Below are 26,336 nucleotides of genomic sequence, written 5' to 3'. Positions count from 1 at the left end.
CAAAGGCAAAAAGTTGAGCAAACTCCAGAAAACTGTCAGTCATGAAGCTAATGAGAGCAATTCTGCTTCCAGTTTAGCCCTGTTACTGAGCTCTAACCAGAGTCCCCTGGAAAATCAGTGTTAGTGTGAATTTGTTACCTGATGTTGTGCATCTCTAAGCTGATGCTCATGTAGCTCTCCATCAGTCAGAGCAATAATCACGCTGGCAGTACCTGCAAATCATATACGCTGTGTTGTAACTTCACTATGTGCTCCATTGTTGCCCAAAAAATGAGATAATTATGTTTATTAATGCTTACCAAAGTTCTCTTTCCTTATCTGCTGATTTGCCTTTAAATAAAGTCATAGCACATTTCAGATTTAAACAGGTAATAGAAGGAGCCTTGAGTAGCTCTGTTCTTAACAGACTGATTTTGCAGTGTAAAAATGTTACACATTACAGCACACACTCACAAGCTGTAATCCGAGGTGCATGAAGGTATCTCCACCGGGAACCTCTCTGTTCAGTGCGTTCAAACCCTTCGTGATGTCGACTCTGCAGAAAGTAACAAAGCACAATTGGATTCCTGTCCTGCCTGTGCATTTCTGGAAGCTAACCTACGGTACTGATTAAACTTTTTTGGTTATTATATATAAAGCAAATACAGAGTTTGTACAATTCTAATGAGCTTGAAAGTCAATATTTGGTATGACCACCATTATTCTTCAACACAAACTCAACTCTTATATTCAAGCTTTCTTATAATTTTTTTAAGTATTCAGGAATAGTTCTCCAGTGTCATTCAATAATGCTGAAGTTTGGGCTCTGGGGAGGCCAATCCATGACTGACAGTGTTTCATTGTGTATTTTTCTATCCAGTTATGCTTTTACTCCATTGGCAGTGCATTTGGGATCATTGTCAAGCCGAAGAATGAAGCTGCTGCCAGTCAGATGCTTTCCTGATACTGCATGGTGGACTGAACTCTGAAACTACTTTTCTGCATTCATAATTCCATCAATTTTTACAAGATTCCTACCACTGACTGAAATACAGCCCCAAACCATGACAGATCATTCACCATATTTTATGGATGGCTCTAGATGCTCATTGTTATACTTCTCAGCTGACCTCCTTCATATATATGTAGGGTGATTATTTGCACCAAAAATTTGAAATGTCATCATTCCACAAAGACCTGTTGCCACTAATTTTCAGTCCAGTTCTTGTATAATTTGGCATACCTATGCCTTTGTATGTATGTAGAGCAATGTGATTCCCAGCAATCAGCTGAATCACCTTGGCATATCTCTGCAGAGTATGCCAAGGTGATTCAGCTGATTAGTGGGTATCCCACTCTTGGTGCAAAAATACTATTTTATATTCTATTTATCCACTAAACTATGTTATCTTTGCCAATTTCTTGTAGATTCAACTAAGGAAATGAGAACAAATAATAAGATGCTAATAACAAAGTGCCTATAGATACAGCTTAAAAGTTACGTGTAGACACAAAACTGGTTCAGAACTTTTTCTCAAAAATACTTTTAAAACACAACAAGACACTTGCACACCAAGCCAAAGGAAATAGTGCTCTGGGGATTCTCAGAGCACCAGTATTTTGCATCAGTTGCTGTTTACATTTTTGCTTATTAATTACTGACTCACTTGGGACTTCCTAGCACTCCTGTTTTCAGTTTTGTCTTTATTAGTTTAATTTACTACTATTAGCTTCTGGGGGATCCCATCTTGCTTACATGTATTCAATATTTGCATTTAAGATTTTTTTTTAAACTGCATTAAAATCGTTGCTTCTTATGTGTTGTGTTCCTTTGAGCTGTGAATTTATTGACAATGACATATTTGGGGGCTTGACCAGCAAAATATCTGAATACTTTCACTACTTAAGGATTATTCTATTCTAAGCTATAGCCACTTCTGTTAGAAATGAAACTTGTTTACACAATAGCAATTATCAGTGCTCTCATTCTCATTCTTGTCTCTTATTCAACAAATGTTATTCTGTGACAGTTCCACAGTGACATGGGCCAATTTTCAGTTTTATCTGCATTGATTCTGATGCAGTGGATTAAGTTTACTGTCGCGTGAGATCACTTCATGCTACAAAAATTTGCACACGAAAACACTCAGCTAATGTTAGCTGTGTCTAAATACTGACATTAAAAGGTTGTATTCATTGTAAGGTTATATAAGAGAAATTAATTCACCTGTTTTCCGTCAGTTTCAAAATGATGGACGCTCTTGAGGAAAATGTTATGAAAGACATCCTCAGCATAGGACTATAAAAGGTAAAAAGAAAGAGCAAATAAAGCATCACACGTATTATTAACGGTTCACCCAAAAGAATGACCAGGAAGTACAGATATTAGTATTCGTCCACTAAGGACAACACCATGTGTGAGCAATACAAACATTTCTATGTCATCTGAGATTGATCAGAAACAGTTATTCTAAGTAATAACAATAAAACACAAACAATATAACAATTTTCCTAGAAAACATAAAATAACTCTTCGTATTCATGACTTTTCTTTCTTCTCTTTTCTTCAACAGATATCTTGCTGGAGACAAACGACTTAACTGATTCACTCCAGCAATCTGTGTTTCTAGCTTGAGATCGATTATTTGTTTAGAGCACACAAAGAAGCCATGTGACATGAAGTTGTTCCAGTGTGCAGGATTTGAACCCTTTGTTGCGTGACAGTGACATAAATGTTGATATTGAGGCTGCATTGCTGAATCTTCAGATGTGGAAAAGTTCTGTTTACTGGTGAAAGGAATTACTCACACTTCAATTATTTGAAGCAAGAATGTGTGTTTCTTGTTTGAGACAGTAAGTTAGCACAGATTTGGATTGTTTAAAACTTTTTGCATAGTTGTTAAAAAACTACAGCTTTGAGGAGGAGCTGTTCTTTGCTATGACTAGGCCACAAAGCTCCAGGTGTTGTGGCCTTCAAACCGTGTGGGGAAAAAGCCTTTCAGTCTGGCTGACAGCTGGCTATTTATTGAAACTTCTTGCTTTTAAATATATGCCATATTTTAAGAATGATATTTCAATTTTGAAATTATAGATGCAATATCTGCATCTTAGAGAGATGAGAGAGATCTTAGAGACATTTGGAGGAAAAGAACTTTAAACTAAAGACAGTCCATCAAACCAAGCCAGCTCACATACATAAAGACATTTTTGCCTGTAGTCACTGACACAACTACTGGAGACTGAGTGAATCATCAGCCCGGATACTGAGTGACTTAGCATATGGCAAGCTGTAGCTGTAAGGACAGATTTTTTCACTTTACCAGAGTGACTACTCTGTAAAATGTGCTTTTCTCTTCAGTAATTTATATCTCTGGGCTCCAGGAAGTCGAATACGAGGCAACATGCTGTTTGGAGACTGACAATGTTGGTTCCAAATGTTGATCTTGCACTATACGGTGTATATCACCTATATTACCACATTTATCTATGCAAATCTGTTGGCTTAATTGTGTCTGTTCACACACGCTCATTAAGTGTCTCTTACCTTTTAAATTTTTCTGCTAAGTTCTTCACAAACTCATAGATTTCATTCCAGTGATCCTTCACACTGCCAGATCTAGAAAACGGATGGCACATTTTAAAAAAAGGTTATATCAAGAAAAATGTGAGAAATATGACTCTGCTTGATATCATAGTAAGTGATTGTAGCAGTTCAAATAAAAATAAGAAAATGAAAACATAAAAAACAACTTCATAAGTTATCTACTGTATCAGTTAGACTCTAACCTTCATATGCTAGAGTACTCATACAAGAGGATAAGAGCTTCGTTAGCCAAAAATGACAGGGGGTCTAGTCATTAGCTCCACAACATGAAGAACAAGCTGTATATATGCCAGGCAAAACACAACTGCTCAACCTGTTAGCAGTGCCTTTACTGCGTGTCATTTACTTGCAATAAAAGTACTGTTTTAATTTATTTAATTAAAGTAATTTGACTTTCATTCCTGAGCTGCCAAACATAACAAACATGCTATCATACTCATTAGCAAGAAATAGTTAATCTAATACGCCATTTGTTAGTGATCCTCAGAGGGATAAATGTAAAACTTAATTTTGTTATGAATATGGATTATTTTGTAACAAAAATATGTGTGTAATAGTCATTTGTGGCAGGAACGGGAGTATGATTTAGCAAACTCCTGTATCATTAACGTGGCCCTTGAGGATGAGGAAACAGACCGTGGTCTCCCTAGATGATCCTCCATAAAAGTGAACTATCATAAAATGATACCCTGTGGAGCTGCCTTCATTTCCTCTAGCCAGACACCATGTGTGCTGTGGGGCGATTTTATTAAGAGCGATCATTAGGGGAGAGAGTTTTGGGCATAAAGTAACCAGCTAGGGAAGAAGCCAGAGAGATAACAACGTGTAAATGAGCCAACTGATGGTGGTAAAATTGGAAGAGGATGAAGCAGGAATTATTTAGTGTTATTTTCAGTACTGATATGAGTACGTTTTGTTTGTTTGTTTGTTTCAATCTTAATTCAACTTATTCACCTGCATTCATCTATGCAGTTCTCTAAGAAAGAGACGAAACACAAAGGCATGTCATATGCTTAAAGTGGAAGTTCATATCCTTGTGATGGGAGAAAATGGGAAACAGACTAAACATCCACTCTGTTATCCTACTTTCTAGCTGAATGAGTTCCTTGCACACTAATGGTCCATATAGCTGTCTGAGACCTCTAGACACAACAAGGTGAATCAACCATTCCTTGCAAGCAGGTTTCTCATGCTTTAAGCTGATAATAGTCATGTGTATTTGTATTTGTATTAAATGGATAGCTAAACTTGCAGGAACCAACTTAGCCTTTCTTATAGGAGTTGGGTGTTTTGGAAAACAGCGCCAGTTGCATGGCCTGGCTTGAAATGGAAATGAATTGTGACTAATGTTATTTTCCTGCAATAGCATGTCAAAGAGGTTTTAACCCCTGGTGTTTTTGTGTTATTGCTTGGAAGCAGAGGGGTAATTATTGAATTTGGCCAGGATTTGGGGAGGATAGAGCCAGGGAATACCAGGGAGTTTCCCATCATGCCTCAGTCATTCAAGACTTTTTATCGTGCCAAACCAGACTCTAAGCCTTCATTAAATGCTTTGTTAGATGTATTTGTTTCATATAATTTTTGTTTAAAGTAGGAAATAATACTTCCACTGCTCATTTAATATATCCAAGAGGTCAGTACAGCTGCCCACGAGCAACGCTGACATGTCTGACTTACAAAGCTCAAGACTTATTTTACAGCTACTGCACAGAAATTTCAAGCGTGGTTTATCAGAACTTCTTTGACTCATACAAAAACCTTATCAAGAGCAAATGCTAAAAAAACAAACCAATTGATTGCTCAAATGAAGCCAAAACGCCTCTGCACTATTATATCTATGTATTATGTAACTCTTAGTGGTTTTATCCTTTAATTCAGAATGGTTACAAACGCCGGTCAACTGGGGAAAAAAGCCTCTTCTAAGCGTTTTCTCTGTGTTTTTGCAGTTCTGATGACATGACTTGCTCCCCCCACATCAAGGCTTACATTCCTGGGAGGCTGACTGAGCAGAGAAAGAGGACAAGACCTACAAGCTAAACAAAATTCTCCCAAAATAAGAAGAAAAAAAAGGTCTGAGGTAGACTGTAGCATTTAGTTCAGTAAAAAGTGCAGCGCAAACAGAAAGAGTCCCACATACACATGCAGACGGGTTCAAACCTGAAGGAAAGGCAGCAGCCAGGTTCTTGTGCAAATTGTTCCATTATAGCAACAGAGGAGGGGAGAAAGAATAAAAAGTCTGGTGAAATTTGCAGCTAATACTTGTGACGAAGTGTGGGGATCATTCTTGAGTATTTACTTAACACGAGGGTGAATCTGAGGACATCCACGTTTGGTTTTTAGCTGCTTATCTGTGCTTCTGGACCACTGTGGCTCATGTTTGCCTTGGAGCAGTTGTGATTGTCTGAGGTGGCTACAGTCGTGGGATTGAGGCCTAGCTTGCAGTTTCACTCACCTGTCCAAACAGTGCTGGGAGAGGAAGTGGTCCTTTTCATTCTCTGATTCTTGATGACACCATTTTATACGGTGTCTTATTCCCACCACAATCCCTTGATCTAATTTTAATGACCTGAGTTGAACACCGAAGTTTAGCAGTGTGCGGTCTGGACTCAGAAAGCAAAAGTTCAGAAAGGTGAGGGCCGGCCACAGATTGCCGACTAAGTGATGACGCCCAACGGCGGTGTGAAGTTGTGTCATAGCAACTTGTCATAGCCGAGTGACAGCGTTTTCTCTGTACTAATGAGATGAAAACCATGTGTCTTGTTGTAAGCCATCTGAGAGCCGAGAAACAAAGAAGCAAAAGAAAAGGAAGGACAGAGCAAGGGAAAGATGAAGAGCTTTATCAGTCAATTCCACTGTGGGAGTGAGATAATGGGAAAAACCTGTTGGCTCATATCAAAGTGCAAGAAAACATGCCAGTGGTTCAGTGATTTAGTTCAACTCCAAGGCCAAGTTTCTGACCTGCTTTGGTCTGTCTGAGCCAGCATGGCCACTAGAAGACCGAAGCAGCAAGTAAACAGTCTGTTTAGTCACTGTGCAGTTCTCTGTTTTACAGAGACTGGAGATCTGTGTTGCTAAATAGCTAGTTTTCAGTTGTTTTGCCAGATTTAAGACCACTCCTGGAAAAACACTGTAATCCATTAAAAAAAAGAGTAAGCACGCTTAGCTTAACATGAAAAATACTGTGGCAGCCAATTACATAACACTGTATAATTTGACATTAAAAGAACATTGAATGTACTGATCTGATGAACATATTGCAGATAAATCAGATGGAGGAAAAGGTGTTTAATGTAGGTTTTGTGTAGGTTTATAATGAAAATACAGCTACAGGGCCTCTGCCGTTTCACAGTGGCTTTTGCAGTTTTGCTCTCAAGTGCAGCAATGGTTGCTTTTACGTTGTCCTGTAGGGAACCTGTAGGGGTTTTCTTGAATTGTTTGTCTAATAATTTTAGATGCAAGGACAGGAAATGAAGAAGAAGAATGTCGGGTAAGAGACACATTTAAGCTCTTTGTCCAAACTAAAGTGAGATCTCAGGGAGCAGCGCTTCAGACACGCTAGAATGAAGCATTTGAACATCCAAATTACTTGTGGTGCAATTCCATCTGATTTTCAGTAGAAGTAAACTCAATTTCCTTGTTAATACAGAAGATCAAATGTGACAATATGTATTTAGATAATATCTATTTTTCTAAAGTTTTAAGACGCATAGTTTCAGGTTAGATTGCTGAATTTACAATCGGGTGGTCTTGCTTTCTTTTGTCTCTGCAGCTGAGTCACATCATACGTGCTACATTCAGGTTTACATTCAGCCCTTAGACCAAGCTATTGTGCATTATACAGTATTGGGAACATCGTATCTTCTGCAACATTATGCATATGTATGATTATTTGTAGCAACCTTGAGTTTCCAAAATTGCTAAAAGCACAAAGGGAGGTACTATGCATCATTACTAGTCACTGATGCTAAACACACTGTGACTTGTGGGTTGAAGTCCCCCATGGGTTTGAGTAGCCCTGAAGAATAAAAAATCTTTAATCATTCTCAGTAATGTCTTTTTCTGCTGACTGGATAGATTTCGCAGTGAGTGGACCTGCAGAAAATTACTCAGAGACTGTGTGTATATCTCGAAAGCACAAAGTTCAGCAGGAGGGGAAGGGCAGAAGAAAGACAAGAAGAAAAACATTGTAGAGGAGACAGAACAAGCAGGGTACGGCATCAACAGCACAAAGAACTTGAAGCGTTTATGACCTTCTATGTTCATTGGCTTTCTTTTTATTTCCATCCACTGAACAGTCTTGACACACGTATGATTTTTTACTTTTCAGTCATCTCTTTGTAAGAGATACTTGCCATTTCAGTTTAGAGTGATAGACTGCTAATATTTGCTAATTAGTATAATGAGCTGAAAAGCTCAGAGCTTTCAATGGTTAAGTGGGATAAATGACACACTGCAACACGATTAGCATTATGTAAGAAAATACCAGTCTAAAGCTGCTTTGGAGAATATTTCAGGTTTTCACCAAACCCAGATAATTAACACACAGCTCTGCACTTTATTAAGTTTATTAAGTGTTGTAGCATCTCTCAGCTCACCTCTCTGGGTGTATGGCTATTTTGCTTCACTGCTCTCATCAGCCATGCGAAGAAAGCAATAAGCCTGATGTAAAGTACCTATATAGCACCAGTTGACACACAAATTTAGTGACGGGTTTGACGATTAGCTTTGGAGCTGGTGGAAACCGAAACAGACCTTAACAGCTATTTGACCATTAACATACATGATCTAGAAAAGGCTTTCATTTCCTAACAACAAATTAAATTAAGGGGAAAAAAGTAAAAATTATTTTATTGTTGCATCCATTGGTTGCTCTATTACCTCCAGTTGGCTAGGTAATAATAAAATTGCTCAACGTTGCAGTCACAGTGGAGAAAACAGTGGTTGCCGACCACAGTATCACCAAAATTGTTAAGACCATGTGCAATAAACTTGCAATCTCGTCTTCTATCAGTTTGCTAATGAATGGGGTCGAGTACGGAATTGTTTGTGATAATAATGTGAAATTGGAGAAAACCACAAATCTGTTCCTGTCTGTTGCAAATATGTTGCCATCTGCTTCGACAGAAATTCAAATTAAACAGAACATTCACATTAACTATTTACACTCAAATTCCAAGAAGTAACTCTAAAACACAAATTCCATTGCAAACATTGACGCAGCTACTGAAGTATTCTGGATACAACCAGCTGGAATGGGAAGTACAGCTGTGTGGTGGTTAGCATCGTTGCCTCATGGCAAGAAGGTCCTGAATTTAAAACCAGAATGGGACTTTTCTGTGTGGAGTTTGCATATTTTCACTGTCTAGTGTGGGTTCTCTGGCTTACTCCCACAGTTTTTGGCAATCTCTCCATGTTTAGTAATTAATTGGCAATTATATAAACCTCCAATCTGCTTGAGTGTGGTTGCAGTCAGTCTGATATGAACTGTGATTAATTTGTAAATAGGTTGGCTCCAATCAGCTGGTCTGTGCCTAGTGATGGAAAGTGGTCGCCCAGAGGTTGAAAGTGTTGCACACATGCATCTCTGGGCAACCAGCTGGCTGCTGCAACAACTTGCAATCAGTTGCCAAATGCAAAAAATAGACAAATAAAAATTAAATGCAATCACCAGGGGGCAGCATGCATGTGGGAAAAAGCTCCCTACACCTTAAAGCTTAGTGGTGCGACATTCTTCTCGTGGTTCAAAGTGTTGAAGATGAAAAAACAATCCCCCCAAAAAACAAACAACAAAAAAACTCCACTAAGGAGTCCATCTACCATTCCAACTGGGCCTACCCACACCACCCCAGCCTGCAGCCAATGATGCCGCACCAACTTAACTGAGTGGGAACAAGGATTTGTTTGTTTAAAATCACTAACCTACTTTTACAGCCACTGCAGAAGTCAGAGTCTTTACTGCGTGATTGCTGAGCTAACGCTGCGTGTCTATTCCAAAACCGAGAGGAATCGTTAGGTTTGATACTAAGTAACAAGCTGATGAACATTATGTATTCTTCAAAGCATGCTCTTCTTTCTGCATCAAATATTAGAGCTAGAATGAGATACAGTATATCTACTTTTTATTCCCCCAGTCTTGTTTTTGCAACCCAAATTCTTGAATGACAGATAACACAATATCATGTCAACAGGCATTTGTCCTTGCTGTAAACGTCACAGCAACATTTTGTAAAAAGCCCCAGACAGCAAAACACAGAGCGGGTGTCATTCCACAGCGAGAACGTATTCAGACATTTGAAATGTATTCACAGACTGCAGCTGCACTTAAGGTTTTCCACTGACTCGTCTGGATTCCGGAAGCATGACCCAACGCCCAGCCGGAGCGCTAACTTGTGACTACATTAAAAGACAAGAGAAACATTTTGCAAAAACAACGACAAGACTTGATGAGAAAATAACAGATAAACTGTTATTTTTTTAACACAATTAATAAACTGAATAATGTGTTTCCCCATCTGTAGTCAATAAAAGTAATACTGTAAAATGTAAAGAGGATGTGGAAAAAAGGACTAGTACTGCATAACACTGTTGTAATGCATTTTTGCATAAATTCAATCACCGGATACTGTTGATTTACCATATTTGAATCTGCACCCACCCATCAAAAGAAATGCAAACTTCATTTTGAGGTTGAACATTAACATGTACCCTATATGTGAATTCCTTTATCTGCTATGAACACACCCAAAACCATTCCTCAGGCAATGTGTTCCATATAAAACAGCAAGCTGCGACCCACCCGGTCTGAATCAGCAAATGCAAAAAGTATGCAAACCCGCAGCTATATAGGACTTAAAGATATGCAACATATTATCACAGAGGTTAAAAGGCTTCATGATTTTAGGAACATCATGCACAGTGCACCAAGCTAACTTAAATGATAAATTCATAACGTCCTGTTTGGAAAGTCGGGACATCATCTGTTGGCTGGTTTAGTTTAGTTTGCACGCTGTTTGTAAGCCTAAGTCTGTAGGTCAGGGCATGTTAGTATTGGTCTTGGGACCCTATCATCCTATGAGATTTATTGCTATTCAAAAGCCTAAATCTAAATCCTTTATTATTATCCAAGGCAGTTTAAGGGCTATTTGACCAAGAAGGAGAGTCCTGGAGTGCTGTGCCAGGTGGCCTGGCCTCCAGAGTCACCTGACCTAAACCCAATCGAGATGGTTTGGGATGAGATGGACCACAGAGTGAAGGCAAAAGCACCAACAAGTGCTCAGCATCTCTGGGAACTCTTGAAGACTGTTGGAAAACCATTTAAGGTGACGACCTCATGAAGTTCATCAAGGGAATGCCAAGAGTTTGCAAAGAGGGTAGCTACTTTGAAGAATCTAATATTGGGGTGGCTGTAGCTCAGGTGGCAGAGCAGGTCAGCCACTAATCAGAAGGTCGGTGGTTTGATCCCAGGCTGCATCCTGGCTGCATGCCAAATATCCTTGGGCAAGATACTAACCCCATGTTTGCCTACTGGTGGTGGTCAGAGGGCCCGGTGGCGCCTGTGTCCGGCAGCCTCGCCTCTGTCAGTGCGCCCCAGGGCAGCTGTGGCTACAATGTAGCTTGCTATCGCCAGTGTGTGAATGGGTGAATGACTGAATGTAGTGTAAAGCGCTTTGGGGTCCTATGGACTAGAAAAGCGCTATACAAATGCAGGCCATTTACCATATATAAAACATATTTTGGGTTATTTCACTTTTCTGTTTACTACATAATTCCATATGTATTAATTCATAGTTTTGATGCCTTCAGTGAGAATCTGCAATGTAAATAGTCTTGAAAATAAAGAAAAACCATAAAATGAGAAGGTGTGCCCAAACTTTTGACTGGTAGTGTACATGCGCAGTTTACTTAGAAAATGACTGTGCCACGAACAGCCCAGGGTTGGCTGTCCACAGCCAGGGGCCCAGTATAGAGACGAACGAAGATTAATACACTGACTTCTGTGGAATTAGCACGAGTTTGATGATGCCATATCGCTGACCTTTATTTCACTAAACTTCTTCTTTTTTTTTGCTAATAGCTGATAAAAACATGTTGCGTTTTGGCAGCATGTCAGCATGCTTACAGCACAGCCTCGCAGAGCTGCTCGTACACTTCTTAGTCTTGTTACTGTGTTAACTTGAGGACCATAAACAATACACCACAACAAAGGCATATGATGTCACATTATTAACTATGGATGGTTACTGTGCCTAAAACCCTTTTTTTATTAACTTTTATTTACTAACACAATTTTTAGTTTTTGTCAGCGAGTACTCTTCTTTCATAACATTTTATCTGGACACCCTTTGTTTTCTACATATGTATACTGTAAATCTTACCACCATATGTGTTGGAAGGCATCCATTTACACAACCATCTGTATTATATTAGATGTAATGGCCTGTGTATTAAAGTAGAACTTAGATGTGTGTGGTTTGGGGGCTTAAAATGAGACCCAACATCTATATTTACTGGATTTCAGGCTGTGACTGGACGCTCCTAGAGAATTTCACATACAGATCTTCATGGCACATACCATTTTAAAATAACGTATATTGCTACAGCAACCACTTTTTCCAAACACTGTCCCAGATGTTTCAAATTCAGCAGACTGCCATGCAGCCATTAGCCACCTTGTCATCAGAGTGCAGCTACCCAGATGTCTAAACAAGTAGCATCTCACAACTTTGAGCCATCACATGACATCATATGCTCAAGGCTGCAATAAACTCCACTTACAGCATGCATCCCTTTTTCTACATTTAAACTGATCCATCGAATTTTCTACAAACTACCAATTTGATCTGCAGTCGATCGATCAGGTGGTTAGTCTGTCCATCACGATGGTGAGGACTGAAACAGAAGAACCTAAACTGTACTGTGTGTTTAGGGTATAAACACTAACATTTACTTGCTAAACACTAACATGTTAGCAATGTCTTTGTGAGGATTTAACTCAAAGTATGGCTCTGCTTAACTAGAGCCTCAGAGCTCCACTAGCACAGCTTTAAGCTTTAAAACTGATCTTTAAAAAGTGAAAAACAACAGAGTTGAAATCTGTGAATCTGGCTTGATCTTACTATAAAGCAACTTAACACTTCAAAAAGAATGAAACACACAACTTTGCACCCAGTGTTGCCTCACATATTTAAAAAAACGAGAATGACTACAGCGCTTATGTATTAATAAGCTAAATGATTTCACCTTTCATTAAGATAAACCAGGGCACAGGGTTGAGACTGTGTCTCATAAAGCCAGCTGAGGCCTCAGGGATCGGTGGTGAGCGACGGCTGTAGGAGGCCGACACCGGTCTCTAATGAGCTTCCTCTCGTTTGAAGTCCGCAAATGATGACTTGTTAGTCAACCTTGGAGTGGGCACCGCAGCACGCAAGAGTGCTAACAATAGCATCAGACACACAGAAAAAATGAGCAGATTCTTTATTTGCAGCATGTGTCAGTGTTTACCTCACAGCACAAGACGAACACAGCCGTCCACATCTGGGAAGCAGTCCTGTGTTTTGCGTGTGTGTGTATGTGTGTGTCTTTGCATGTGTTTTCTTGGGACTGAGTTCCAGGAAAAAACTAAGCCTTACTAAGATTCTGTAAACTTCAATGGACATAGGAAGACCCTTTTACCGTCTTTACATATGGAGTCTTTTTTTCCCCTCTGGAAAAAGCCAATGGCAACGGAGATGCTTTAAATACCCCATGAAGCCCCCCCTCCCCACCAAAAAAAAAAAAAGGTGCTGTGTGCAACATTTCCTTCACCAAATTAATACCACATTATCCATAAATGTTGTTGTTTCCTGTCTCCTCTTCTTTCCCCTCCCATTTCTGGCACTGGTTCATGTTCGCAAATTAGATTGTAGGTGCTGCTGGTTAAATGTTTTTTAATCATAGTAAGATTATCTCAAGATAACTGCTGGCAGTCAAAACATGAGAGCAGCATCACTGCTTTAAACAGATTCTCCACAACATTTGTACCATTTGTGCTCTAAAATAAACTGAATATAACTGAATCACAGTCATGTTCATGTCTTCAAAGTAAATGCAGAAAAAATGACATGTTAGAAAATAGCGAGCAGGAGAGAGGGCAGGCACTCCAGAAGTTTCTCTGACATTTTATTTTCTCTCCAGCTGTTGAAGTCCAGTTCAAAGATGTCACTTAACCACAACATTTTTCCTATGTGGGCGTACAGAGTGGAAATGAAAGAGCGAACGGTGAGCAGTCACATAAAAAAAAAATCCCTTCGGAATGGATGGGAATAAAGGAAACTGCTTAAAAAGTTGTATTTCTTTATAAAAACGAATTGCCAGATATAGAAGACGAGGGTTAAACAATTTAAGCCAACATATATCGCGGGATTTGCTTCCAAAACCCCACTCGGTGTTTTCGCTTATTCAGCAGCCTGAACTCTGACAGTCAGCCTCCTCTCCAACGTCATCACGCGCGCGCACACACGCGCAGATGCTAATCGGCTGCAAGCTCTCGAGCCCGACTTTTTTTTTCTTTTTTCAGTCTTTTTTTTATGTCAAAAGTTAAACTTTTCTATCATTCCCCTTTCCTTAAAACAGCGGCGGCTAGTTTGTTCACACTTTGAGAATGACATGCTTCAAAAGAATATTAAAATATAATAATAATAATAAAAAACCTCTGACAACAACAAAAAGTTAGCTTATTTGTGGTGTATTGCTAACAACCTCCACTTACTTATCAAGCACGAAGTACAGGTCAAAAGCACCCTGGCAGGAGCTCTCCTCCTCCTCTTCATCCAGCAACCCCGGCTCGGCTCTTGCAGATGGAAAAGAGAGCAAAAATAATCCGAACAAAACCAAAACGAGACTTATGTTCAACAAAAATCTTGCCATAATCTCTCCTCCCGGCGAAACAGCGTAATTCCTTTATGGAGAGGGGGAAAAAATGCCAAAACAAGCCAAAGTACTTCAGCGGGTCTTTACATCCCACAAACAATATAAGTGGAGAGACAGGGATGCTACCGAGACAAAAGAAAGGATGCCGGTGATGATTCAACTATTTTGAGATCAGTGTACAATCAGGACCACCCGCATCCCGGCCTGATTGCAGCAGGAGAAGTGTTTTGACTCAGAGAGGTTTTTTTTTTTTTTTAATGCTGGTGGTCTTCAGGCTCTTTTTCGGATAGTTTTGAATCCACATGCAACTGACAGGCAAAAAAAAGAAAGAGAAAAGAAAAAAAAACCTGCAAAAAATAAAAAGTTAATTGAATGGGTGGTTCGTAAAAACGGATAATATTTTCCTGTCAGTGTGTCAAAAGTGATTTAGTTCTAAAGAAGCCAAATGGAGCTGGGTGATGCAGAGCTGTGTTTGAAGCCGGAGGAACTGAGAGCCCGGGGGACAGACTTGGCTGAAATGGCCCAGGTTTCAAATTTCATCTTGAGGAGGAGAGAGGAAGGGAGGCAAAAAGAAAAAAAAAGAAGAAAAAAATGGCTCAAGATCCCATTTTGCGCCTCCCTCACGTGGCAGACCGGCGCATGGGTGACAACAATTTATATCATTACAATTATACAATCTATATGAACTTCACTGTGGCACTGCGTCCTCAAGCCACACCAGCGCGTTTATTTATCGAGCCTAGCATTTTAGCACTTTGTCCTCATTTGTTCGTTTACTTTCAGCATGCTGCTGATGGTTAACTATAAGCAGCAATATCCACTGTAATTACAACTCAGTGAAGCAAAGACTGTAATGAGTGTGGCAGATATGGTGAAGGGCACATTTAAAGAGTAAAGCAAACCCTCACATGAAGTGTGAGTGCTGCCATACATCAATCACATGAGGTAATCTCTTTCTTCTAAAATATGTTTTTAGAAATAGGTGTACGATTATTTTGAACACCCATGAATACACTTAAATGATGACTTAATTAGAAATTATGGCGTCCTATTTTTAAATGTGTGTTTTGCTTTGGTTTGGTTTGTTTTGAATAAATAACCTGTTTAGCTTTTCTTTGAGTTTTGGAGCTTGAATGCATCTTGTCATCTGAGCTTTCATTAGCTAATAGGTAATCATTCACTCTATGATCAAATATGGTCATTTGTTGCTCCAAAATACCAATATGACCAAAGGATTTTTGACACAAAAGTGTATGCCAGGAAAGACTGACAAAATCAGCTGCTACCCTGATAACATCTTGAACAAATAACATCTGAAAGAAATGAGAAATGACAGTTAATAGAAACAGGACAGAAAACAGGAAGAGAGATGTAACTGTGAAGCTGAAAGGAGTAGAGTTAGTGAAGGTAGATGAGTGGAAATACCTGGGATCAACTATCCAAATCAACTGACAGTGCATGAGAGAAGTGAAGAAGAGCATGCAGGCAGGGTGGAGTGGGTCAAAACAAGTGTCACGAGTGATTTGCGACAGGAGGATAGCAGTAAGAGTGGACGGCAAGATTTACAAGATGGATGGTACACCTGCTATGATGTCTGGTTTGATGATGGTGGTGCTGTACAAAATACACGAGGCCAAGCTGGAGATGCTAAGAATGACCAGAATGGACAGAGTTCGAAATGAGTACATCAGAAGGACAGCTCAGGCTGAGTGCAGCTAACAAAATCCGACAAAATCGAATCTAGTTGTTTTGTTCTTTCAGCTTACTTTCTACACTGATTTTTGTAGTAATTGCCAGGAAAAAGTCCTAGTTTTCTGTCTCTTTTCATATTTCCTCTCCCAAAGCCATATTTGCTGTGATCTATTATGCTGTCACTTGTACAAAAACCAGGCAGAAAAATAGATTCCTGAAAAGTAAACAGCAGCCTTGTTGCATCACTTGGACACTCTCCCTTTTTTCCATTAATCCCGTGGCCCCAGGCTCAAAACATGTGCTCACTTATCTATCCAAGACAAACATAGTTCTTCAGTTTCTCACATAACATGGTGTAATCTTCCCAACTGAAATATCACTGAAGAAAAAAAACACACCATCTGAAAAACTGCACATCATCCCTTGAACTAAATGTGCATTGCTCTGCAGAGCTAAACATCATGTAATGTATACTTTATTGATCCCCGTGGGGAAATTCCTCTCTGCAGTTAACCCATTCACTCAGTGAAGCAGTGGGCAGCCACCAATCAAGCGCCCGGGAGCAGTGTGTAGGGACGGTACCTTGCTCAGGGGTACCTCGGGGTAGCCGTTCACTGGATTCGAACCCCCGACCTTCCGATCATGGAGCCACCACTCTACCTACTGAACACCATCTGCACATCAAGTAAAGTCTTCTTTCTCCCTTAATCTGTAAATCTTGCATTTTATACGAAAATAAACCAAATATACTGTTAAAATAATGAAATAACTTTTGTAGTGATGAAAAAACATTTTATCTTATGTCATGCTATCCAAGGGGCGATCGTGGCTCAAGAGTTGGGAGTTCGCCTTGTAATCGGAAGGTTGCCGGTTCGAGCCCCAGCTTGGACAGTCTCGGTCGTTGTGTCCTTGGGCAAGACACTTCACCCCATGTTTGCCTACTGGTGGTGGTCAGAGGGCCTGGTGGCGCCAGTGTCCGGCAGCCTCGCCTCTGTCAGTGCGCCCCAGGGTGGCTGTGGCTACAATGTAGCTTGCTATCACCAGTGTGTGAATGGGTGGATGACTGGATATGTAAAGCGCTTTGGGGTCCTTAGGGACTAGAAAAGCGCTATATAAATACAGGCCATTTACCATTTTACCATGCTTTAAAAAATGAGCACAACACTCTCCGTCATATATTTCAGTTTGTTTTTTATTGTGTCTGATAAAACCCAGAAATGTTCACATGGCACGAAGTTCACTACATAGTGGAAAAACGATGCATGTTGTATCCACAGTAAGAACATCACATGTGATAGTTTCTTCATCAGAGTAACAAATTGATTATTATACAGAGCTCCTAATTATAATTTTGCAAAGTTTTGTTGATGTTTTTTCCAGACGTCTTTGACAAACACTAACTTCACAAAGAACTGCATAGGCTTTTGAGAGCCATTCATTCTCAACCACCTCAGCACAGTAATATTTGACAGAAATGAAAACTACAGAAAACTTTCCTCTACTTTAAGAACAGACTAAAAAGGCTTAGTTATGAGCAACAGATTATACTTTATTTTTTACATAAAACCTACGTTGTTCACTTCTTAAACAAGTCTAGACTCTTGAGATTATTTGGCTGCCAAAACAAAGAGGTGATTGTGTCCCCCATGACTTTGTTCAGGACTTGGTTTCTTTAACTGCGAGGTGCTTGTTGAATATGCCTTTGGCGGTGTCGAGGGCAGCATCAGCTGGGACGGGAATGTGAGGTGCAATGCCGGCTCCCTCCCAGGCTGGCCCTGCAGAATTGTCGGAGTGAACAGTGGGGATGCTGAGGAAGATATCGGTCTCGCCGACCTGGAAGGTCTTGGGTGGGTGGGACGCCCCAGCTGTAGTTTCGCCAATGATCATGGCGCGGCCCAGCTTCTTCATGATGTAAACAAACTCTTCTGCAGCACCAGCAGTAGCTCCACTGGTCAGGATGATTACGCTTTTCTTGGAGCCATACCGTACACCTGAATAGGAGAAAGGTAGATAGAGATATGGCTGAAAGTCAAGTAAACAAGGGAAGTAAGTTATTTCTGAATAATGGAAAGGATTAAGTTTGAGCATGATAACAAGCTGGTAGAAAAGGGATATGGATAACTGTATGCCAGAGAGGCTGGATTATATCGTGGGGTTCCAGGTGAGGGTACAGATGAGAAAATAGTTTGATATATTCTAACTACAGCTGCCCTGCAGATAACTTTGAAAGACTGGTATTAAATTCAGAAAGCATTACAACCTCCAGCACAGGGCCAGCTGGTCTGTTCGTATTAAAAAGCAAAGGTGCCTTTTTGTCTGTTCATAAATCTGCGTATCACTGTTTCATCAGACTTGCAAATATAAATATATATATAAATAAATGAATATATAAATAATATATATATATGAAGCAATGGGAACAATTTGGAGACAAGTTTCTGGATACCAGATGAACGTCTCGTTTCAGCTCTGGTTTTGAATCTTTACCAGATTCTTATTGAAACATCTGTCTTCTACTGAAATCTATTGCACATATTCAAAAAAATACACAGACTGGATTTTTTTTTTAACTACCGGTGAGTTCCTGCAGAGTTTGGAGCTCTGTGATGGTTCCAGATGATCTGTCGTAAAGCTTGTCCAACACAATCTGCTTGTCCGCGTCAAAAAAGTAGGAACAGAAGCCTGCGATAGCTGTTGTTGGCCCCCCAAGATTGTTCCTGCAAATTCATTCATGGAAAGGTTTGATTCTTAGTTAAATTTAATGGTCATTTGTGATTTCTTTTTATTGATGGATGTCAACCCACATTAGGCTATCTCTGGACATCAACCTGACGATTTGAGGAAAAAGCATTCTACATTCTTCAATAATGATCAAATGCACTTTATTAAGAGCTAGACTGTTGAGCTATAGCAGCTTTAATGACTGATGTAGACACAAGGAACGTTTTTAATAGAAACTTGGACTGTCACGTCGAGTAATATTACTCACCTGAGGTCAACGATCAAAGCATTAGTGTTGAGAACTTTGTTCCAGACATGTTCAACAATAACCTGGGCAATAGGCTTCACCTCCTCAAAGTCTCCAAACATGTCAAAACGCAGATAGCCGATGTTGTTTTCAAATACGTCAGTATGGAAGGAGACTTTGATCAGTTCAATGTACATTTCTGGGGTATAATCCTGTGGAAATCAACAGGCACCAACTTAACATGTATCATAATTGTGACCAATATTTTGCATTATATTTTAAATAGCTCACCAGTTCATTTGCTTAACAGGAACTTTTGTCCATCAAACTGAAACAAAATAACAACCTCAAGTCTGAGTGTCTTACCATAGGTGGTAGGGCTGGAGTGTTGCTGGTGGTCTTCAGGCTCTTGTCCCCAGAAAGGGTCTGCAGATCAGCAGACAACTTCCATTCCAAACTCTGCTTGGAGACAACCATATTGTACGTGCCACTTTCCAGCTGCTCTTTGAGCTTTGCTGCAACATCTGACCCAATATTTTCAAAGGCATAGTTGTCAGCGATCAGGGTTGCTGATCCCTCAATGATTGCTGGAACTTGGGCACGGAGGTTGATGATCTTGATAGCGGTAGCAAGGGCATCCTCAGCATTTACCTCCACATCTGGGGTGACACCTGTGACCTCCCAAGTGGAGCCAGTAACGGGGTTGATAGACTTAGCAGTTGGTACAGTGACATAGAAGTCAGAATCACCAGCTTTAAATTTATCAGTTTTCACCGAGCCTCCCGCTGTCTTCTCACCAACAATGGTGGCCCTTTTCAGATTCTGAAGACAGTAGGCAACATCTTCGGCAATGCCCTTGGTGTTTTTGCTGGTTAGGACAATGATGGATTTAGTTGCACCATATCTCTGCCCAAGCAGATCCGGCATAGTAAAAAATGGAGTGGTGGTGTTCGAGGGACGGTCATAAATGCTGTCAATGTGAATCAGAGGCTCAGCTTCGGTGAAGTAAGACACAATGTAGGGGATCCCAGTGACTTCCCCACTGCCAGTGTAGCGCAAGTCAAAGATCAGGGCAGATGTAGGCAAGATTTTACTCCAGACAAGGTCTAGAAGCAAAGGACCAACCTTTTCAGCTGCCTCTTCTCCAAGGATGTGATCAATCCTCAGATAGCCAATGTTGCCCTCCAGGATATCAAGCTTCATGGAGTTCTGGATGACTGCGATGAGCTGCTCAGGGGGCAGGGGAGGCAACTTTGGGGGAACTGCAGGAGCGTAGTTTGGCTCATAGGAGACCTTCAGGCGTGGGTCACTGACTGTGTGCTGAACCCCACTGCTGAGGACATTCGCCAGAGTTTCGGCATCTGGCATGTTGAGAATACCCGTGTTGCTGCTGGCTGCTTCGATTGCCTCCTTCATCCCCACCAGCTTCTCTGGTGAGCAGTAATTGTTCAAGATGATTGTTGCTATGTCTACGATGACACTGGGGGAAAAGGAGGCATGGCTAAAGAAAACATTTCCCAAAATTAGCAGAGATGCAACCAGAACGAGAGTCTTTGCCATTTTTTGCCAGTTCAGCCTGACAAAAAAGCGAGCAGACACAAAACGCACGTTGTTGAACCAAACCTCTTTCCCCAAAGAGGTCTTCTGTCAAATGGCACTGTTTTGGCTGCAAGGTTTCTGGTTAGTACACTCATAAGAGGATTTATCCCACATTAAACCTCTAATCGCATTATCCTGAGTGCTTCTGCAAGGTAATAACAACCTAGCTAAGTAGATGTAGTAATACAAGGTGCTGCTAAAGATACTGGTGCTAGAGTTACGCAATGTATCCTGGAGTGAAAGGTTCCTGTGTCAAATAAGGTCAGTTTTATAATTGATAAAGGCATTAAGGGTAGTGAAGATATGACCTGGGGAAGTCACTACCTGCAAATACAATATACAAATGGGGGTCAACATTATATCTTAAATCTTACATAATATTTGAAGAAGGAAAACAATGGAAATGGAGAATAACTGTAAAAACATTAAAAACCCAGCAAATGCCGAATACACCATCAATAATGTTCCATCAATAACTGAGAAACACCTAAGTCTTTATTATTTTTAGAAATTATACACATTTAACAGCAAAGCATCACAAATGAAAACTAAAGAGGGAGATCTGGTTTAGGTTTGTTTGCTTGGTACTTGCTCCCTCTGCTGGACTGTTCTTTTGTTAAAGACCAAAACAAAAAAATAAAAATAGAAAATAGAGCATTATTACAGTAAACTAAGCAAAAGTACACTAAAACAAGTAGGCAAACTCAAACAAAAAACAAAAAGGGATTTCACGTGACAGGGTCGAAAGAATATCCACATTATTTTACATATAATTTAAAATGTGATAATTTTAAAGAGTAACACAGAGAAAACAAGTAAAGAAGAAAGAAAAAATACGAAAACCTTTCCTATATTATGAATAACTGGAAGTTGTTTTACTTACACAATATTCACACTTAAATGGGGCAAATGTATTGTAAAGGAATCATCAACTATCACATGCTTTTCACAGTTAAAATGTCCACAGCTTATACATTCCCTTCTGTAATAAGATCAAATACTAATTCATGCTACTTAGTTACTCAAAGTCTCTCTAAATGGAATAACAAGCAAGTGCTCTTGGAGCTTAAAATTTCATATTGAAGTGAAGTTGAGTTCCTGTAGAAAGGCCTTCGAAAAAAGTAAAAAGACTAGATTACGTGAAGCCTAATGCCAAAAAAATATAAAACAAACCAACAACTGATGACAGTTTGGTATAATAGAAGACCTTCTTTGTTAAACTACTAAAAAACACTGCCTTTAAATCAGGGTGTCAAACATACCATTTGGTCAACTCTGTCCCACTGAATATCTTTGCAATATCAATTGTGAAAACAGCAGAGAATTAATTAAAGTTTCTAATTTTTAAATAAAATCTTCTTGTGATTAAGCAAGCTTAACTGAACAGGAGTGAAAATGTATGGAAAAAGTTTAATTTTATTATAGTTTTATTGTAGTGTACTGTAATATTATTTGAGGGCTGGATCTTTAAAAATCCAGTGATTTTCAATGCATGTAATAAAAGTGAGCTGAAGAAATGTTGAGAAACTGAGACAAATCTGTTCATCAGTTTTGTAAATGAACGGTGTGCTAAATGTGAAGCTTTCCAGCATATACTTGTTTCTTTACCCCTTTTTGATCTTTAGACTGTTCTGTTATATTGCAGTTGCTTGTTCTTGCAAGATCTGACCTCTGAATGATCTCTGATCCTTTTGTGCTGCATATAAGATCACTCCTATGCTATTTTACTTATTGACTGTTTTAAAGACCAACAGGTGCCTGCATCTGTGGGAACATAGGGAAAAGTGCTGGAAACACAGACAGTTCTTTTGAAAGTATCAAGGTCCCCATGAGTTTCAAGATTCTCTAAAACCACTGTCTTCATTGAGTTGACCCACAATTTTGGATCTAAAATCAATCTGAGGAAAGTACCCATTGACTAAAATGAGTTTGACACCCATGACTTAAAATAAAATTACTTTAGGTGCCAGTTTAGCTCAGTGAGCGAGCATGCCCATTCATTCAGTGGGTAGCTACCAATCTAGCAACCGAGGAGGAGTGTGTGGAGACCATTTGGTGGATTTGAACCTGCAACCTTGCGTGCATGGGGCAAACACTCTACCTATTGAGCCATCCCTGCACTTTGCTGTCAGAGCCAAAGAAATTAAATAAAAAACAAAACATCTAATTACAAGGCCACACATGCTACATATGGAACACAACAACACACACATTTACATTGAAGTGGTGCCTAAGCAGAAAAACTAATTAACTAGTCATTTTAGTCGCATTTTTATTGTTTACCTTGCACTCTCTTCAGCAACCTTGACTCTAGGATTTTCTGAGCTACAGATAGAGCCTCATTTGCCTGGACAGCAATATGGGGCTCAACCCCCGAAAAGCTCCACATTTTTCCAGTGATGGCACTAAAAACAGCTTGGTTAGGAATGGAGGCATACAGGACAGTGTCTCTGATCTGATAGGTTCTACTTGATAAAGACCCACCAGTTGTTGGCTCGCCAACAATTGTGGCCCGATTTAGGTCCTTCATTGTGCAAGTGAATACTTCGGCTGCTGACCCAGTCATATGACTGGTCAAGATGAATAGTTCCTTGGAGGATCCGTATCTTTGACCTCTCACCTGTGGAATTGTCATGACTTCTGTCATTGTGGTTGTTGTTCGGTCAAAAACAGAGTAAAGATGGTGTAGAGGTTCTGCATCAAAGAAATAACTACACAAAAGTGGAATCGCGGTTGAATAACCACCACTGTTGTACCTCATATCAATTATGAGGGCATCTGTATTTATTATCTTGCTCCAAACAGATTTTATGAGATGCGGCCCGATGGCTTTTACCACTTCTATGTCTGCCATCATATCAAACCTTAAATAGCCAATGTTACCTGGTAGAAGCTCAATTTTAAAAAGAGCATCAATTATATAGCCCACTTCCTCTGCTGTAGGAATCTTTGAGAGTTCATGAAGTGACTCAGGCTCAACCTCACAGTGGAAAACATGCAGTCGGTGATCACCTGAAGTCTCTTGGAGATCTGCTGTCAGCTGTGATGCCAAAGACTCAAAGTCAACCACCGAGCGGTATAATCCGTCAGCCCATTTACTTACCAGCACCTTGCTAACCTTTAGCGCGACTTCATGGATTGCGTAGTGATCTTCTAACAAATCTCCAGCTCCTTGTATGAGGGAATTTAGTCCTTTGTGAAATTCAGCAATCTCATGAACATGGTCCACTGCTTCTTCAGCAAGCACAATGGCATCAGGTACCACCCCACCTCCCAGCCAGAATTCTCCGTTGTTGTCGATAAAGTTTATGAAAGGAACAGTGATGGCAATATTGGTCCCCTCTATTTTAAAGGTCTTTGAGTGCATCAGGGTACCAGATGTTATTTCCCCAATGACTGTGCCACGATGTAATGACTGTATCAGATAAGCAAACTCTTCGCCAACACTTGCTGTGTAATAACTGGTTAACACGTAAATCTCCCGCTTTGAGCCATACGCTGGTCCTGTAATTTTAGGCAAAGTGTTGTGTTCTGTTGTACTATTCTGAGTTTGGTCATATATTGTAAAAAAGTGTTGCTTCTGTGATGTGTCCTGTAGATAAGACAAAATAATGGCTAGAGAGGTAGAGGATCCACCGGTGTTATAGCGCAAATCAATAATCAAGTTAGCAGTATCTTTGAGGGGTACCCATACCTTTTTAGCCATGACCTCTTCTAATTCAGCAGATGACTTGACAAACCTGTCAAAGCGGACATAACCAGTGTTGCCTGGGAGAATTTCCACTTTGAGCAATGTATCAATGTATTCCGTTAATAGTCCAGGTTCGTCTGGAACTTTCTCATGTTCATGGCCTTCCTCTACATTGGCTGCATATTCTGGCATGTATTTGATTGTCAGTCTGGGATCTTCAGACACAGTCTGGAGCACTTGGTTGAGTCTGATTGCTAGACCCTCTTCAGATATGACAGACACGAAGTCTGTAGATTCCAAGAATTGAAGAAGAGCTGGAACTCTTTCAGTAAACGTGTAGAACCGGTCGATTTTGTCAGAGATTCTTTGGACAACTTTTGGAATAGAATTCCTTATAGCCAGAAGTGATTTGGCTTTTGCAACAGCGTCCTTGGCAATGATGTGGACATTTGGAGAAACACCAGTGACCTCCCAGCTCTGACCTGTAATTGGACTGACAGATCTTGCCACAGGAACTGTTATGTAGAACTTCGACTGAGCAATCCTTATTTTTTGGACTTTCACCGACCCACCAGCAGACTTTTCTCCAACTGTGGTGGCCCTCCTTAGGTTTTTTAGAGCATACGCCACTGCCTCAGCAGCCCCCGTTGTGGATCTACTGGTCAAAATAATGACATCTTTTTTCTTTCCATACCTTTCCCCCACTATAGATGGGATGGTCCATAGTTCCCTGGTTGAATTTGAAGGCCTGTCATATACAGTGTCAATATGAATAACGGATTCAGGGTCTGAGAAATAGGAGATAATAAAAGGAACTCCAGAGAGCTCTCCAGCTGTGCTGTACCTTAGGTCAAAGATTAGTGAGGATGTGTGAGCAATATTATCCCAGATATTTCCCATGAGCTGCGAGCCAAACTTTACTGCTGTTTCCTCCCCAATGATCCGATCTATCCGTAGATAGCCAACATTGTTTTCCAAGATATCCGCCTTGACAGAGCTTTTCACCAGCCGGATCAGCTGTTCTTTTGGAAGAGATGACAGAGTTGGTGGCATCACTGGGACAAAATTAGGCTCATAGGAAATGGTCAACCGAGGATCATTCAATGCTCCTTGTACTCCAGCTGTGAGCACAGTTGCCAGGGTCTTCCTATCTGAAATCTGCAGGATTTCTCCACTGTTGATAGCTTGTTGGATGGCCTCTTGCATCCCAACCAGGTTCTCAGGGAAGCAGTAGTTTTCCAAAAGAATCTTGGCCATTTCTAATACTAGAGCAGGCTGGAATGACGAGTTGCTGGATAGAGTAGATAGAAAAAACATCAACAGAAGTGGCACTGTCGTATGCGCCATCTCTAATATCTTCATCAACGCTGATAGAAAGAGAACCACCTCCGTCTTTGCTTTTTCTGGGTTGTGTTAGTTGATTTGTGTTCAGAGACTGTGGATTTCACTGGAAGGAATATGTCATTGTCAAAGGTTTTTCGGGCAGCAACATCAACATAAGAGGCTTTTGTCTACAATAAACCTTTAATCGCATTATATGTAGTGCTTCAGCCTGCAGACGATAGCAGACAGAATGAAAAATGATAAATGGGAGGTACAGTTTCTCACTGTTTTTGACACAAATGTAATAGAGGTTTGGGTTCTGGTACCTCTAGTTTTAACACTTGTAACTGAAAGACAGTTTACTGTTTATTATTTTTCTACTTATTTTTCTATTACAGTCTGCATCATTTACCAAATTCTCCCCGTGGAATACTCAGTACTAAAAAGGTGATAAATGAGGCTGCACTGATTTGTGCCAAAGCCCCAACTGAAACACTCCCACTCCTTTTTACCTCTTTCTTCCTTGCCTGTTACGAAAGCTGATGGTGGTGTATTTTGGTGCTGTTGGTAGC

General features: G+C 40.2%; 3 protein-coding genes across 3 annotated transcripts in view; all 3 read right to left on the bottom strand.

Moving 5' to 3' along the window:
* The window catches only part of antxr1c (ANTXR cell adhesion molecule 1c), a 38,604-nt gene extending 23,572 nt beyond the window's left edge, over nt 1–15,032 (bottom strand). Inside the window, exons 1-6 of the mRNA XM_082543260.1 lie at nt 14,331–15,032; nt 3,524–3,595; nt 2,207–2,278; nt 454–535; nt 300–330; nt 139–212 (exon numbers count right to left, since the gene is read on the bottom strand). Of these exons, the coding sequence (XP_082399386.1) occupies nt 139–212; nt 300–330; nt 454–535; nt 2,207–2,278; nt 3,524–3,595; nt 14,331–14,488 (489 nt within the window). The 5' untranslated portion in view covers nt 14,489–15,032. The remainder of the gene's footprint in view (nt 1–138; nt 213–299; nt 331–453; nt 536–2,206; nt 2,279–3,523; nt 3,596–14,330) is intronic.
* Nucleotides 15,033–17,357: 2,325 nt separating this feature from the next.
* rbp3 (retinol binding protein 3) lies at nt 17,358–20,830 on the bottom strand. Its single transcript, XM_082545322.1, has 4 exons — nt 19,518–20,830; nt 19,173–19,363; nt 18,758–18,900; nt 17,358–18,174 (listed from the first exon to the last, which is right to left on the bottom strand). Exons 1-4 carry the CDS (start codon nt 20,709–20,711, stop codon nt 17,840–17,842), a joined length of 1,863 nt encoding a protein of 620 aa, XP_082401448.1. The 5' UTR covers nt 20,712–20,830; the 3' UTR covers nt 17,358–17,839.
* Nucleotides 20,831–21,223: 393 nt separating this feature from the next.
* On the bottom strand, nt 21,224–25,931 carry irbpl (interphotoreceptor retinoid-binding protein like). The gene has a single exon (XM_082545321.1). It carries the CDS (start codon nt 25,801–25,803, stop codon nt 23,023–23,025), a length of 2,781 nt encoding a protein of 926 aa, XP_082401447.1. The 5' UTR covers nt 25,804–25,931; the 3' UTR covers nt 21,224–23,022.
* Nucleotides 25,932–26,336: the final 405 nt, after the last annotated feature.

The sequence above is a fragment of the Aulonocara stuartgranti genome (assembly GCF_965226115.1).
Source record: "Aulonocara stuartgranti genome assembly, chromosome: 8".
Classification (NCBI taxonomy): domain Eukaryota; kingdom Metazoa; phylum Chordata; class Actinopteri; order Cichliformes; family Cichlidae; genus Aulonocara; species Aulonocara stuartgranti.
This window is presented reverse-complemented; position numbering and strand designations above follow the sequence as displayed.

Bases quoted from the DNA above. Each gene is read 5' to 3' on its own strand.
- rbp3 (XM_082545322.1), bottom strand. From the start codon at position 20,711: ATGGCAAAGACTCTCGTTCTGGTTGCATCTCTGCTAATTTTGGGAAAT. The intron at 19,364-19,517 runs GTAAGACACTCA...TGATTTCCACAG, and splicing joins CTCCAGCCCTACCACCTATG to GATTATACCCCAGAAATGTA. The intron at 18,901-19,172 runs GTGAGTAATATT...ATGAATTTGCAG, and splicing joins GCTTTGATCGTTGACCTCAG to GAACAATCTTGGGGGGCCAA.
- irbpl (XM_082545321.1), bottom strand. From the start codon at position 25,803: ATGAAGATATTAGAGATGGCGCATACGACAGTGCCACTTCTGTTGATG.